General features: G+C 36.9%; 1 protein-coding gene across 2 annotated transcripts in view; it reads right to left on the bottom strand.

The window, feature by feature from the left end:
- Nucleotides 1–15671, bottom strand: part of NSF (N-ethylmaleimide sensitive factor, vesicle fusing ATPase) — a gene marked incomplete at its 5' end in the record, with an annotated part of 155985 nt that overhangs the window by 30902 nt on the left and 109412 nt on the right. For both annotated transcript variants that reach the window (XM_082861331.1, XM_082861332.1), the window contains 2 exons: nucleotides 10500–10633; nucleotides 13778–13934. In XM_082861331.1, the coding sequence (XP_082717457.1) occupies nucleotides 10500–10633; nucleotides 13778–13934 (291 nt within the window). The remainder of the gene's footprint in view (nucleotides 1–10499; nucleotides 10634–13777; nucleotides 13935–15671) is intronic.

Genomic DNA, 15671 nt, shown 5'->3' with positions numbered 1-15671 from the left:
CATTGGGGCGTGCTGAGGAACAGCTGGAATTAATCAACTGACAAATCCATCAAGTTTATCATAATGGTCTCTCCTATCTATGTCAGAAGCATGACTTCAGTGTTATGACTCAAGAGCTAGATGGAGCCACAGGGATGTGCAGGGTAGAACTGAGTATCATTTTATTATCTATAAGAATTGTGGCCTGTCAAACAGGAATAACACAGAAAGCAGAGAATTCTGTCAACTCAAATCAGACCACAGCAACCAAAGTGTTTACAAAAGAATTAAAGCTGGTATAAAGGATCAGATAGATGCATGTTAGAACTAGACAAAAGATAACAGGACATTATCTTAAGATAACCAAAGAAATGCAAATTAAGCAAACAGTGAAGGAAGCTGTTATATGCTGGCAAGGATGTAGCAATTTCAAGCCAGACAGAAGAATTAATTTATGTATAAATTTAATGTAAGTGCTCAAGGCCTTGAGACCAGCCTTTTTGTAAATGTTGGGCATTCCTATTCCAGTGACCATAACTGGGGCTCAGTGAATCCCACTGGTGTCATCTGTAAGAATTAATTCCTGTATCCCAGCCTAATCTGATTGATAAGTAACCTCAGTGCACCAAGATGGTAACCACGCCTCTCCCAAGTTTGTTTGTAGTAGCACAATATTCCTTACTGGGTATCTTTTAACTATAGAAGATTAAGAATTAGGTATAGAAATAAAGTAAATTAAACCTAAAATATTAATCTTTTTCATATTAAGTTTAAAGACAATCTGTGAATAGTTGGTCTTTAAACTTCTGTAACAATTAATTTACCATGTTAGATTAACAGATTAGCCTTGCTAGTTCAATTTAAAATATGCAGTTGAATAATTAATTTTGATAAACTTTTATGTTGGAAGGTAAAATATAACTTTAATAGCCCTCCAAATGGTAATGGTAATCTGAGATTCACCATAGTTATATTATTAGTTTTAATTTATTACTAAGTAAATGTACTTATAGATTTACTTTGAAATTTAGAATGTTTTGTTTGTTAAACAACTGAAGTACGTCAAAGAGAAAATAAAATATTTTAAATGTGTAAATATTGTTTAAAATATTTAAAGAAATTTGTTACAAAAGTCTCTTTTTGAACTACCTTTTACTAGACTTACAAATAGAATAAAAGAAGTGGACTTAATTTATTTTTATTTATTATGTATTTATTTATTTTAATTATTTGTTTTTATTTTTGGCTGTATTGGGTCTGCATTGCTGCGCGTGGGCTTTCTCTAGTTGCAGCGAGCAGGGGGGCTACTCTTCATTGTGTTGCGCGGGTTTCTCATTGTCGTGGCTTCTCTTGTTGCACAGCACGGGCTCTAGGCTCGTGGGCTTCAGTAGTTGTGGCACGCAGGCTCTAGAGTGCAGGCTCAGTAGTTGTGGAGCACAGGCTTAGTTGCTCCCCGGCATGTGGGATCTTCCTGGGCCAGGGATCGAACCCGTGTCCCCTGCATTGACAGGCGGATTCTTAACCACTGCGCCACCAGGGAAGCCCCAGGGGTGGACCTTTTTAAAGTTTAAGTTTTCTTTTGTGTTAAAATACTGGATTTTAAATTATATAATTTTAATATGTTGAATTTTAATTTTTTAGACCTCAAATTAGCTACACATGGTCTTTTCTATGCTCAAAAGTCGCCCTCAGAGATGCAAAAACAACAAAAACAAAATAATAACTCATGTTGACAATCTAGATGGTAAGTTCCTCCCCAACATACTGTGTGTATATATATATATATTTTCTTTTTTTTCTATATTATTTAAGGTAGGAATTGTCTTCCTCAGTATTATGTTTTCAGGGTCTGATGCCTCACTGGTGCCTAATAAATGTTTGCTGTATGCATGCATGAAAGAATGCCTCTGTTGCTTTCCTTTGCACCATCCCCCATACCCCTCAGTCACCCTCCCACACTGTATCAAAATCTCACCTAGCCTTTCGTCCTTAGCTACCTGTCTCCTCACTGGACTGTGAGGTGGAGAAAGAACTTTATTCATGTTATCCTCAGTACCCAGCATAGAAGAGTATTTAGTAATAATATCTGCTCAGTGGATTCAATGGTTGAAACAACACAAGTTCTAATTCCATCTTGCCGTAAGTCACTTGTTTCTCTTCTCCTTTGGTATAGCATTTTGTATATTGTGTATATATTAACGGATTCATTGTATTCTTCCCTATATTACACTAGATTTTAAGCCCTGTGAAGGCAAGTACTACTGTATTTATCTCTGTATCCACATCACTTCATATAATGCCTTATCAGAAAGTAATCAATAAATATTTACTGAAGGAATAAATTTAAATTTATGCATTAAATTCAAGTAGAAATACCAAGTAAGTAGTTGGAGATGTAAGATTGAAGTCAGGGTATGGACATCACCCTCAGGGCAATGACTGCTGAAACCATGAGAGAGGCATGTGATCTTCAAGGAGAAATGGTAGAACTAGAAGAATAAAGAGCTAAGGACTGAATCTTGGAGTGTTGTTCTATTCATTCATTCAACAAATATTTTTGAATTCCTATTATGTGTCAAGCACTAATGAAGGCAATGGAAAGAGTAATGAGTAAGGTCACATGTAACTATAATAAAGCATGGCATCACGATGTTAGAGGAAATACAAGATGATGTGCTGGTATACAGCACGGGAGCGGTGGTAGTCCTTGGGGATACCCTACACATCCTGGTTCTCTCTCTGGCACATGGTAGGATTGTACTTCCTTACCCCCTCTTAAGTTAGGGATGATTATGGGGTTTGCTTTGGGTAGTAAAATGTGAGTACAGAGTATATCACTTTCTGAAAGGAGCTTTAAGAGCCACTGCTTGATTCATCATACATCCTTTATCCTGCCTTGGCTATCATGGAATCGCATGTGAGATGGAGTCTATTACCTATTAGCTTGAACCTCTGAGAAACTATGGCAGAGCTTCCCCTCTGAGTCATGACGGACAAGTAATGTGGGCAAGAAATAAACTTTGTTGTGTTAAGCCCCTGAGATTTTCAGCGTTGTTCATTAGCGCAGCATAACTTAGCCTATTGTTACTGATAAGAGCTTATGGAGTCAACGATGGTCTCCTAAATTTAGGAAGTGACATTTAAGCTGAGACCTGAAGGATGAACAGTGCAGTAAAAAACAGGAAAGAAAGTGTTCTAAGCAGAGTGTACTGATTATTACGAGGCACAGAGATGAGAAAATTTAGGAGCACTGCAGGAACTAACATACAGTCAATAAGAATTAAAATGAAGAGGTGTCAGCGTTGGTGCTGTGTGTATGGGGAGTGGTGGGTGAGAGATGAAGCAGAAGAGAAATGGAAGAGACAATGGAAAAGTTTAGAAGCAGTTCCACTGTGGTTCTTTGCTCTTTTTTGAAAACTGGACCATATAGCAGCCAATGTGGTATCCTGCAAACTCCGGTGATTTTAAGAAGTCACTGAAAAAAATGCTTGGCTCTTTAAAACATTTGTTCAGAATTCTACTAAGGGCTCTGATGCAAGCATATCATTCTGTCTGACAGGCTGTAATATTGTGGATTAAAGCCACAGGGGCCCAAGACATCATGGACTGGCTACTTGCATTAGTTTTACACTTTCCCTGAATCAGCCCTTCTCCCTTCTTAAAGCTTACAGGGCTACAGGAACCTTATTCAGGACTCTGCTGGGGTCTAAACTGATGATAAATTTATATGCAGTCTCACTAACTTATCTCAGATACTGTGATTCACAAAGCATTACAAATCACTTCACAGCTGACCACATGAGTTACCTATAACATTTTAGAAGAAAAATACCTAGAGCAGTCTTTAATTTAGTTTTTTTTACAGACAGCTCTTAATGTACTAATTACTACCACGGGGATAGGAGTACTCACAGCAAACTCTCTTAACAACAAACTAACTATGACAAACGCTATGCAATTACAGTTGTAATCTGACCAGTTTCAGTTAACTCTGCTTTAATTTAAATACACACACACACCTTTCACTTCTTACACACACATTCTTTTCCTTATGTAGTCACGAGTGTAATATAAGGTCATCACTCTTTCCCTGAATCCATGTTTCTGCCTAGTCTCCTCAGCGTCTTCCATTCTTGGCTTCCTGGCCCAAGGCTAAATAAGGAGATACTCAGATTCCACTGGCAAATATATGCGTTTAGCTGCCAGACTAAAATCTAAGTGAGATATTTACATACTGAGCTGGGAAGTTCTACCATAACTTTAGGTAGATAAACCCAAAAAGGAGGAGAGGTACAAGAAGGAAAGATGAAAGAAAAGTAAAATTGTACAAACTGCCGCAGCTCGAATTGAAGAACTGAAGTGCCAAACTTGCCGTCAGTAACAGCACACAGCAAATACACAGTGCCTGCTCCAGACCAAACGCCCAAACAACATTTAGCCAGGCGGGCTGAAGCTGGGGCTACTAGTGGTATCTTACAGACTCTTTAAAAAATTAACTTAAATTTTGATCCTTTCATTTAGTAAGATGAAAGTATGATGCTCAAGTCTTTTCTTGCTGAAGAGGTTATCAGAAGGGGATCATAGAAGTTATCATGCAAAGCAGGACACTTGAAAGGTGGGAGTTGTTAATAATCATGCTGGAACAACAGGTAAAAACCATGATTGCACACAGCACATTGGAGTGTACGGCCATCCTAGTTCTATCAGGGAGTTTCCTGTAGAGCAGGTAAAATTAGCAGAATAGACGTATTCTTAGAGTCAGGTGAGAAGTCTGAAAGAGAAGGCTAAAGAAACAGAATGGAAGAACGGAAGAAAGGAAAAGTGTGGAAAAGAGTGTCAATAGTCAACAGGGAAAAAATGAGAGGTCTATTCTAGAAGATGAAGAACGTCTCTAGAAAACAGAGTTCCATAGTCTATCTCTAGCTGTGGACATAATGAGGTTGTCATCGTTAAACTCTCTGGTGCCTCCACTGTTGGGTGCAAAGGCAGGTGTAGTGGGTCATGAGAGACAACGTGGAATGTGTGGGGCCTGGGACTGCAGCAAAGGCATGCTGGAGGCCCTGTGAGAGGAGGTGTGGGGCTCCTGCTGCCAAGGGTTTAGGGGCAGGTCTGTTATGGTCCTGAAGGACACAGCAAGCTCTCAAGGCACAGAGCCCACTCCTGGAATCTTCAGACAAGCTGGGAGCCACCTGTGTGCAGGGGAGGGGCAGCAGCTGCAGACGCTGGAGTCTACACGAATACAAATGGGAACACGCCAGCATTAGCTCCATGTTAATCCCAGCCTTTCAGAATCACAAACCACAGCAAAGCGTGTACTAAGTAGATTCTGTCCTCCTTTTTCTATAAACTCTTTAGCGCTCTGAGGTAAGTGAAGCCAAATTTTCAGGTTCTTTGGGGGCTGTAAGAGCTCATCTCAGTTCTGAAGTGGCTAGCATGAAGTACCTAGTTAGTAGAAATCTGATGACAGTAGGAATTTGATGACTTAGAAAATCCCTAATGTAGTAAATCTGTCAGCAATTAGTTGAAAGAATACTCTAATCATATTTGGTAGCACATAAAAACGTAAATGAGCAAATTCAAATTGGTGCTATCAGTAATAATCTCTAGTTTCTAAAAATAACTTGGGAGCAGACCAAGCAAACATTAGTTGTCTTCTAATGAAACTGCCTCAGGAAGTGGACCTAAACTTTTGGCAAAGCACTCAAGCTTCCTGGAATGACCTTAAAATCCCTTATTTGTTCTCCCTGCTTTTCAGGAAAAATTCTTAAATTTTCACATGACATGAGCGACAGAGTGGGGTATTTTTAATAATATAAAAAGTCACAAGATCTGAAAGTTAAATTCCACTATAGAGCTACATACACCATCTTCCTTTGTGTGCCGAACAGATACAAACGTCAAAAGACAGAGTGTATTAAACAAAAACAACAAGTGCTCGTCCCCCAGCAGTACAGGGACCTGTAGTCACTTCCGGGGTGTCCACTTCTCTCAGTTAATGCATGCACAATCTTCAACAAATCAGCTATATGATATATTAGGATGTTAACCAAAAACATCCAAATTCTGTTGCTTAGTAACTGCTGTCAAAAGATCCAATTTCCAGCTCTGCTCTTTGTATGGACTAAACCATGAAAAGAGGAGGATTAGGCACCATGATTCTGTTCTGTGCAGACTACAATTTGCAGTGGGATTTACAGGAGGATATTCAAAGAAGATTATTTCTTTCTTGCAAAGCTAGTGGAAAGGAAAATTTCTTCCATTAATTTTCAGTCCTTTTAAAAACAAGACTATATTATGCTATTAATGGGTATAGTTTTATAAATCACTAATTTTCTACTTAATTTTGTTCAAACAATGTAGTCACATCGGATTGTTCTATTTCACCTCTGTACTGATTGTATACTCGGAAAGCACCAACATTAGGTAATTAGTTAAAATCAAATTCTACTGCTTTGTTCTTTTGTTCATTTAATGCCATTAATAGAACTAGTAAAATTGGTTTTTTTTTAAAGTATAGATGCAAAAATGGATAAAGGAATGAAAATTTTTAAACAGAATAAAGTTGGGGAAACAAAAATAAAATGGGGGAGAAGAGAAAGATCTGTGAACACTTCAAATATCTTAATGGAACACATAGTATCCCCCCCAGAATGTAAGGATAATACTTCATACAGACTTTGCTAGTATTGAGGAGTTTATCTATGGAGAAAGGATTTATTAAGCAGATTAAGTATAAGGTGAATTTTAAATTAATTGAGAATAAACTACTTTCATATATTTTAGCACCATCTGTATGTGAATAAGAATACCTTAGTTGCAATTAAATCTTAGATACTCATTAAAGCAAGCCTAATGGCCCTCTCTACTAACAAAAACTCATCTCTTGGTTTAAGTAATAAAATGGTATATAAAGATATTCTATGACTTAAGTATTCAGACCACCTCTCTCTAAGAAAAATTAATGTGTTATAATATTTCTGAGTTTCACAAACTATTGCCATTGCAAAACATTTTGAAAAATCTTTAAAACTGAGGATCTAGTCATTAAAATGCAGGTGAATAAATGATTTTAATGCCAATCTTTTACCTATCAAATTTGCAAAAAAAATATATATATATTTTTAACATCTTTATTGGAGTATAATTGTTTTACAATGTTATGTTAGTTTCTGCAAAAAATATTTTAACAACATCAAGTTCGGGCAAGAGCCCAAGGAAACCGACATTCTTATATGATGGGGCCGCAAGTGTAAATTAGCACAACTTTCTTAAGAGGTGGGCTTTATAAACATTAGTATTTTTACATAAGTTTTAATAGCAATACTTATAAAAATTTGAAAACCATTAATATTTTTACCTTAGCAATCTCAATTCTGAGAATTTATCTTAAAGAAATAACCAGAAATGTATGTGCAGTAATAATAAGTAAAAACAACCACTATACTTTACTGAGCACATATTATATCCCAAGGCACTATGTGATACCGTACATAAATCACCATCTCATTTAATTCTCATAACAACCCAATGAGGCAGCTATTAATATTATCTTCATTTGGTAGATGAAAAAACAGAGGCTTATATGTTAAGTGACTATAAGAGCTGGTAAGAGCAGTGGAGCTGGGATTCAAATTCAGGTCTATTTGAAACCTAAGTCCAAATTCTCAGCCAGTAAATCAGGATGCTACTCTCAGAAAAATGTAATAAGAAAATGGGAGCAGTGATTGGGAGTTCTACAGAATATTGTTTATAATTGTGAAAAAACCTGGAAACAACATAAATGTTCAACAAAAAAGCAATGTTTAAATGGATATTATACAGCTATTAATTTAACATAATATTGAGATACATTTAATGACAATGAAAAAATTTCATATTAAGTGAAAGAACCAGGTTTAAAACAGTATGTCCAATGTGATCCCCAATATATGTGTGTGTGTATGTGTATCTGAGTACAGAAGAAAATAGAAGGACAAATATGGGCTTTATTTTCTTCTGTATCCTTTTCTGCATTTTCTAAATTATTTTTGAAATTGGGAAAAGCTACATTTTGGGGGTGGGAGGGAAGCACTTAAAAGGAAAGAAATGTCTTCTCCCTAATGATAAAGAATTATAAATTATTTGTGCTTTGAAAAAAAAAATCTTTCCATCTTCACACTAAAAAAAAAGAAGGGAAGAGAACAATGGTGGGAGGGAGACTAGAACTACTAAAGAATGGCATTAATATTTCATTTTCAAAAGCAAACTGGAAGACTTAGCACCTTTAGATGGGTTTGAGCCCTCAGGCTTTTGTCAATCTATCATTAGGCAACAATGTGAAAACTATTTGCAGGGAAAGATTTTGCAGTATTTCTAATATATTTCTAAGACACCTATGCTTCATTCTTTTCTCTGTTCTGTTCTTTAGTCACAAGGAATAATATTTTTTCCCAAGGAAAACCCAGAAAGTCTTAATATGAATTTATTATACTGTTGAAGCAGAAATGATTTTTGTAACTTTAAGGGTACAAGGATGATCCAGACAGTGAATCATGAATCCAAACCATTTCAAGTAAGCTTGTATAGACACTTATTTTTATACACCTTAGCCTTCTACTCATCTGAAACCCTACCTTGAAAGGCTTCAACAATTTAAAGATTAAATCATAAGTTATTAAGCCATTAATTTAACCATTTAAGCCTCTAAAATCAGCACATATTACCTTCCCCCCTCAAGTCAATTTGCAAGAGATTGAAATAATAAAAATGATAATATCTCACACTTGCAAAGCAGCTTTGATGTGCAGGAGCCTAAAATACTTCAAAAAAAAACTTTATAGAAAAAACCAGGACCATCCACCCACATCTCAGAGTACACGTGAGGTAGAAGCTGGCAGCTGGTGGAAAGCAGTGGAGTAATTTACCATATGCACAGAAGACGACTACTTTGAACAAGTATAAGGAATAGATGGAGTTAGGAAAATAGAATCAGCTGTTCAATTAAATGCTAAGTTCAATGGTCACCAATTCCAAAGGCTATTTAAATTTTCAACAAAAGCGGTTTAAAGGTTCCCTTTAAAGGGAAAAAGACCAAAAAATAAAGAAAAGCAACCCCTACCTACATTAGGGAGGTTACTGGTCCTAGTGATTCTGTCCAGATTTTCCTGGGAAGGATAGATACTACAGGTCTCACTTCAGACACAGAATAAACAGACTATGATATTTAAGTTCTTATATCTACAACATTTCCCTCGCTTTCACACTCAACTTCAAAGACCTTACGCAGAATATTTACCTTGACGTTTTGGTGTGGAATCCTGTTCCAAGCTCCGCCTCCTCTATCCATTTCAAGCAATCTACACAAATGATTTTCTGCTACCTGCACAAACATGAGACTAACTTCTCAAACTTATATTTTTTTGGAGTCTGCTTTTGAAAGAATGTATTTTCCTCTTCAATCTCTTCCCTAAAGAAAAGCTAAGGTAATTCTATCCTACATCTTTATAAAGTGAGGGCCTAAGAACAAGGTAAAAACATCTGAGCTGTCTTTACTAGGCAGCAAGCCCATTCTCAAGATTCTTTCCCCTCATTCTGATTTTCTCACATCTCTTTAACTTACAGTAAGTTCTTATTTATAAAAGATCAAGCATGAAAAAAAGGATTTAAGTCAAATAAATACTTCAACTAAATATATAAAAAATAATCTTTCTTCACTGTCTGGGAGTATGCAAAATCAGAATATCAATGGAAATTAAGTGAGGTGAAACAGGCATTAAGAGTGTTCAGCATTGATTTTTGTTGTTTTTCTTTTCTGTTTTTAATGAGCAACCACCTACTATCCTAAATGCCTTACATGGTACCTGCTTGAATGTAAGAGCGATGAACCAGACGATCTTAGAGTTCTTTCAGTGCTAGGATTCTATGTTGTTCTAACTTTCACCAGTGGTTCAAAGCAGCTGTATTAAGAAGGTGACAAATGGCACTTGGAGAAAGGTAAAAAGACAAGGACCGCACTAAGTCTGCCAAGCAGACTGATTACTATCTAATATACCACCATCTTTCTGTAGGGGTTTTGAGAATATCTTTCCAATGATACACCTCTGTTCTTTCCCAAACTATACAGTCAATTTAATTGACCCTAGTCTGACTTTATACATTGATGAAAGAACTTAAAAATTCCTAAATGAATTTGCTCCACTCTACTCAAACAATCTTAACTGTGATCTTTCAATCAAGTCAATACAAACTTAAGAAATGAAAATTAATCATAATACACACTAAACAAAGCATAATTTGGAAGATAAGGATACTCTAATAAAAATGCATTACAAAGTTAAATACTATGTCTAAAACAGTTGCTGTTTCCCACCAAATTCTGCTGATAATTTAATTCTACTTGAGAAGAACATAACTGCCATGGCATAGACATATACACACACAAGGAGAGATATATATGTACATGTGTACGTACACACGCACACGCGCGCGTGCACACACATCTAAGAGATAGGAAATTAAAATGAAAGTAAAAATCCTGATACCTTCTTCATGGCCTGACACTTGGCTGTCTCAGAAAAGCCAATCATCTTATCAGGAGAACAGATCTTGATGAAGGGGAAGTTGGATTCCTCTGCGATCTTTGCAGCCAAAGCAGTCTTCCCACTGTGAGGAGGACCTGCATAACAATACGAGCAAGTCAGGGGAAAAAAGCCAACCTAAGCAAAGAGGAATAAAACAAGTTTAAACTTTTATCCACAATGTACTGAGGCCTCAACTAGTTGCTCATTAACATTCCTGACACAATTTCACGGCAGACATGTTTTCTCTTATTTATTAGCAACTAAATTTAATGAACTGATTAGCACCTCTCAAAAGTATACTGAAATATATTCCTTCTTTCTTTCTTTCTCACATCACCTTAATCTTTCAAACTTCTGGCTAAATATACAAAATGCAAGCGTTTTGCTTCTTTAAAAAGAAAGAGAATGCATTCAAATGCATATCAGTACCTATGTTACTAGTTCTATCAAATCATTTGTCTGACAAAAAAATACAATCTTCGTAGGAGGTGATATTAGGGGCAGAGAAAACTGCCTTATTAGAAGCAAACGTGACTTAAAGAGCTAGGAAACTAAAGACTCAGGTCTTCTCATGAAAGCAACCAAAGCTACTTACTTATATTTAGACATCTCCTCCTTCCATTCTGTGTAATAAAAGATGTGCCCCTCTTCCAACCATAAATTGACCAATCATTCTTTCCCATCTTCTCAGGAACCTGACATTATTATTATTTTTTTAATTTTATTTTTTATACAGCAGGTTCTTATTAGTTATCCATTTTAAACATATTAGTGTATACATGTCAATCCCAAGCTCCCAATTTATCACACACACACACACACACACACACACACACACACACACACACACCACTTTCCCCCTTGGTGTCCATACATTTGTTCTCTACATCTGTGAGAAACCTGACATTATTGACTGTACCCTCTCCCCGATATGTTCCACCCCTCCCTCTTCCCTGGAGCCTTACCAACGGCATTTAAACATGCTCTAGTCTATGACAGTTTAATAAACAAAACAAAAAAAACCTCTTTCTTGACTTCACTACTCTCAACACTACTCTGCCTTCTCCCTTCGAAATGGAACCTCCCTAAATAATCATTTACACCAGCTGCCTTCACTCTTCACCTTCCATCCATCCTCAAACAAACGCTATGGCTTCCATTGCCATTACATGGGACAGGCTCCCATCAGGGTCACCAATGACCTCCACGTCGCCAAATCCAACACTTTATCTGTTGGCCTCTCAGGAATATTTGATACAACTGATAACTCTCCTCTTTATTTATTTTTCTTTTTTTTATAATTAATTTTTATTGGAGTATAGCTGCTTTACAATGTTGTGTTAGTTTCTACTGTACAGCAAAGTGAATCAGCTATACCTCTCTTCTTTCCTTAAATACTTTTCTTGGCTTCTGTGACAGCACATTCTCTTTCTCCCCCCTCTTACCTCTCTGGTTATTTTTGCTCAATCTTCTTTGTCAACTCTTCCTGCTCTACTTAGTCCTTAAATGTTGACACACCTCAGAGATTAGTCCTAGGCCCCCCATTTCTTCTCAACCTACCCTTTCTGTAAGTGACTTCATCCACTCCCATGGATTCAACAACAGTCTACATACTGACAACTCATGAATGTATACTGCCAGCGAGACCTCTCTTCTAAGCACTAGACCCACATATCCAGTGGGCTACTCAACATTTCCCATTCAATTATCCTATAGGAACCATGAACTTAATGTGTCCAAAACTGAACTCATGATCTTTCTTTCTGAAATGTACTTCTCCACTAGCGTTCCCAGTCTTAGTAAACAATAGCATTTACCGGCCGTGAATACCAGAAACCTGGGGATCATGTTTGATCTCTCCCCATTTTTAATCTACTTACTATTTCTAAGCTTCAGCTTCCTTATCTACAAAATAGGGATAACAGCAGCATCTGCCCCCACAGGATTGAAGTGGGGTTTAAATGAGAAAGTATATGTAAAGTGCTAGTAGACTGACTGGCACATAGTTAAGAGTTCAAAGAATGTTAGCTTAATTATGCTTAATAATTAATTAATCATTATTATAATTATCATAAAGTCTCTTTTATTCTCCCTCCTAAATATTTCTCAAAAGGGTCTACATAACTCCATCTCTCCTACCACTACAGTACTTCAAACCGTAATCAGCTCTCATTAAAACTAATGCAACTGCTTCTCACCATTGGTCTTTCCTGTGTATTTTCGCCACTCTAATCCTTTCTCTATCACAAAGCAGTCATGACGTTTTGAAAATATAAATCTGATCATGTCACTTCACTGCTTAAAATCCTACAAATGGCTCCCCACTGCCCCCTGGACAGAGTCTAAATCCTTAACATGGTCTACAAGGCTTTGCACGAACTGGCTCCTGTCTAATTCTTCAGTCTCATGTCTTAGCCAATCTCCCTTTCTGGTTCAGTCTCCTTCCAGCCCAGGGCTTTTTCACACGCTGGTCCCTCTGTTTAGAACATCTTCCGCAGTTACTATGCACGCCCAGCTTCTCCTCGTCCTTTAGGTCTTGGCTGAATGTGTTTCTCTCAGGGAGCCCCCACCCCCAGCCCTTTGGAAGGGGCTGGATTCCCCTGTCATGTGGACTCACTGAACTTTTCTGTTGTTCTACTAATTATAACTATAAAAAATAATTGGTACAATGTCCTTCCTTTTTTGTCTACTTGGTAAAATCCTAACTGATCCTACAAAATCTAAATTGAACACTTTCTTTGATCACCCTTGGGCAAAATGACTTGCATTCACATACCCTTACACACATACATGGTAGTTAGGTATTTGTTTACATGGCTTTTTTTGTTTGTTTGTTTTTTTTGTTTGTTTACATGGCTTTTTCATGACCAGACTCAACTCTGTGAATGTCTTTGTGTCTCCAGCAACCAGTTCAATGCCTAAGACACAGTAAATACTCAGTGAATATTTTTTTAATTGAATTGAATATTATGTGATATCATAGAGTCTATTAAGTAACATAGAAATTTAGATACAATCTTATAAGAAAACTAGTTGCTATCATTCATTAGTAACATTCTAACCCAAGAAGATTTAAATTCGTGCACAATATCGGAACACAGAATGGATTGCTATTTTCAAATCATGAACAGGTTTAGAACTGAAAATAATTCATTTTTCTGGAATGTGCTAAATGGCTTTGTAAAAGTGCTTCTTTTTCTTTTTTCAGCTTTTGATGCTATCACATCATTTTTTCTCACCTTCCAGAAGGACGCTAACCAATGGTGTGCGGTCACTGTTTTTAGTCTGTTGGACCAGCAGCTCCCCATCTTCTAGAACTCGAGTAACTGGATCACCCCATTTGATGATACCATTCATAATGTAACTTGCATAATCCTCTTGGTTTGTGCCAAATGCCTATGAAGGAAAAGGACAGTTTAAAGCATTTTCAGCGTCAGTATTAAAAATTAAATATTTAAAGGTATAAAGGATGAGTAATAATTCCTACATGCTAGGGCTATAGCAATATCCCATATTAATATAAAAAGCCTGAAAAGAAAAAAAAAACTTTTATAATTTCTCATTTAACTTTTTACCCAATTGGAGCAAAAACTGCTTCACGTGACTTAATGGAATAAAAAATATATTTAGGCTCAGATTCTGTGAGGGCTCAAGCCCTCGCAATCCCTGAGAAAGGGTATGTTCCAACGTGCTTGTTTCTATAAGGAGTACATGGGTTGTGGCCTTCTGTCAAGAGCAAAGAGAAAGAGAGAATATGGATTTAGAAATTAGAAACAGTTGGCTCAGCACACAAAGATACTATCCTAACACTGACTGTAGGTGTCAGATATTAAAATGGAAATATGAAATGGTAATGAGGAGATCTTGTCCACATACGCTTGGTGGTAGGGGATATAAGTCGAATCGCACCAAAAAGTAAGTGTGTGTGTAAATGTAAGATTTAGAACGAGCTAGAAATGAGCAGAGGTAATGAAGATTGAAGGGTTAGGGAAAGGAAAGAAAAGCAATTGCTATATATAATCATTTCATTTGTACTATATATGGGGGCATAAATCACAACCCTTTTCATTTTCAACTTCTAATCTCAAATTGTAACGCCCATCAAACCAGCTACCAAAAGTAGTTAAAAACTTTAGTACTTATTTACTTAATTGAATAGCATTTCCACAAGGTTAACAGGAGAAAAAATGAGTAGGAAAATATAACCCAATGTAATATAAAGCTCATATAGCTTGACAATTTCTAATTTAAAAAAATTATCACAATCCTAAAGTCAAGTTTTCACTCCCCAATGTATGGAATAACTTTAACAGTTCTTTAGAACTTGCACCTAACAGAAAGTCATCCTTTGTAATACTGTTTATAAACAGTATACAGTGGTCTCATCACTCTATTACTTTGCCACCAAATCATTTTTCAGACCACTCTTTGGTCCTTGCATACACTAGTGCTTTGATTCCTGAGTACAGAGTAAAGTTCTTATTCCCTGGTCTGAATATGGTAAATGCAGTGGCTGTGTAAAAAGTTATAAAGGAAGAGCCTAATAAATACTGGTTGGAAGGCTGTTGTAGGAAATATGTAGATTGGCTGGCTTTTGTCTAACAGAGCTGAGATACGTGAACCAGAAAACAGTGACCCTCCCAAGCTATATAATATGTATGAGTCATCCTTACTTATCCTGTCATTTCAGTTTTTGTTTTATCCCCCAGACCCCTGGAATAAATAAAAGTTACTGCTTACTTAACTAAGTTATCTTAGTTGCCCCTTTCCTTGTAGCCAAATTACCTGCCTTGAAAAAATTTTAAGATAGATCAGTTAGGCTGGGCTCTAATATTTTTGGTAACTATTACAAATAATAACAGCAAAAGATTAAACCATTTCCACTGCTGAGTAACTTTTGAAAAGTCAGTTAAAAGTCAGAATAGTCATAAAAAAGCAGACAGGGGGCTTCCCTGGTGGCATAGTGGTTAAGAATCCGCCTGCCAATGCAGGGGACACAGGTTTGAGCCCTGGTCTGGGAAGATCCCACATGCCACAGAGCAACTAAGCCTGTGCGCCACAACTACTGGGCCTGCGCTCTAGAGCCTGTGCGCTGCAACTACTGAAGCCAGTGAGCCACAACTACTGAGCCCG

Source organism: Leucopleurus acutus (genome assembly GCF_964270905.1).
Source record: "Leucopleurus acutus genome assembly, chromosome: 19".
Taxonomy (NCBI): domain Eukaryota; kingdom Metazoa; phylum Chordata; class Mammalia; order Artiodactyla; family Delphinidae; genus Leucopleurus; species Leucopleurus acutus.
This window is presented reverse-complemented; position numbering and strand designations above follow the sequence as displayed.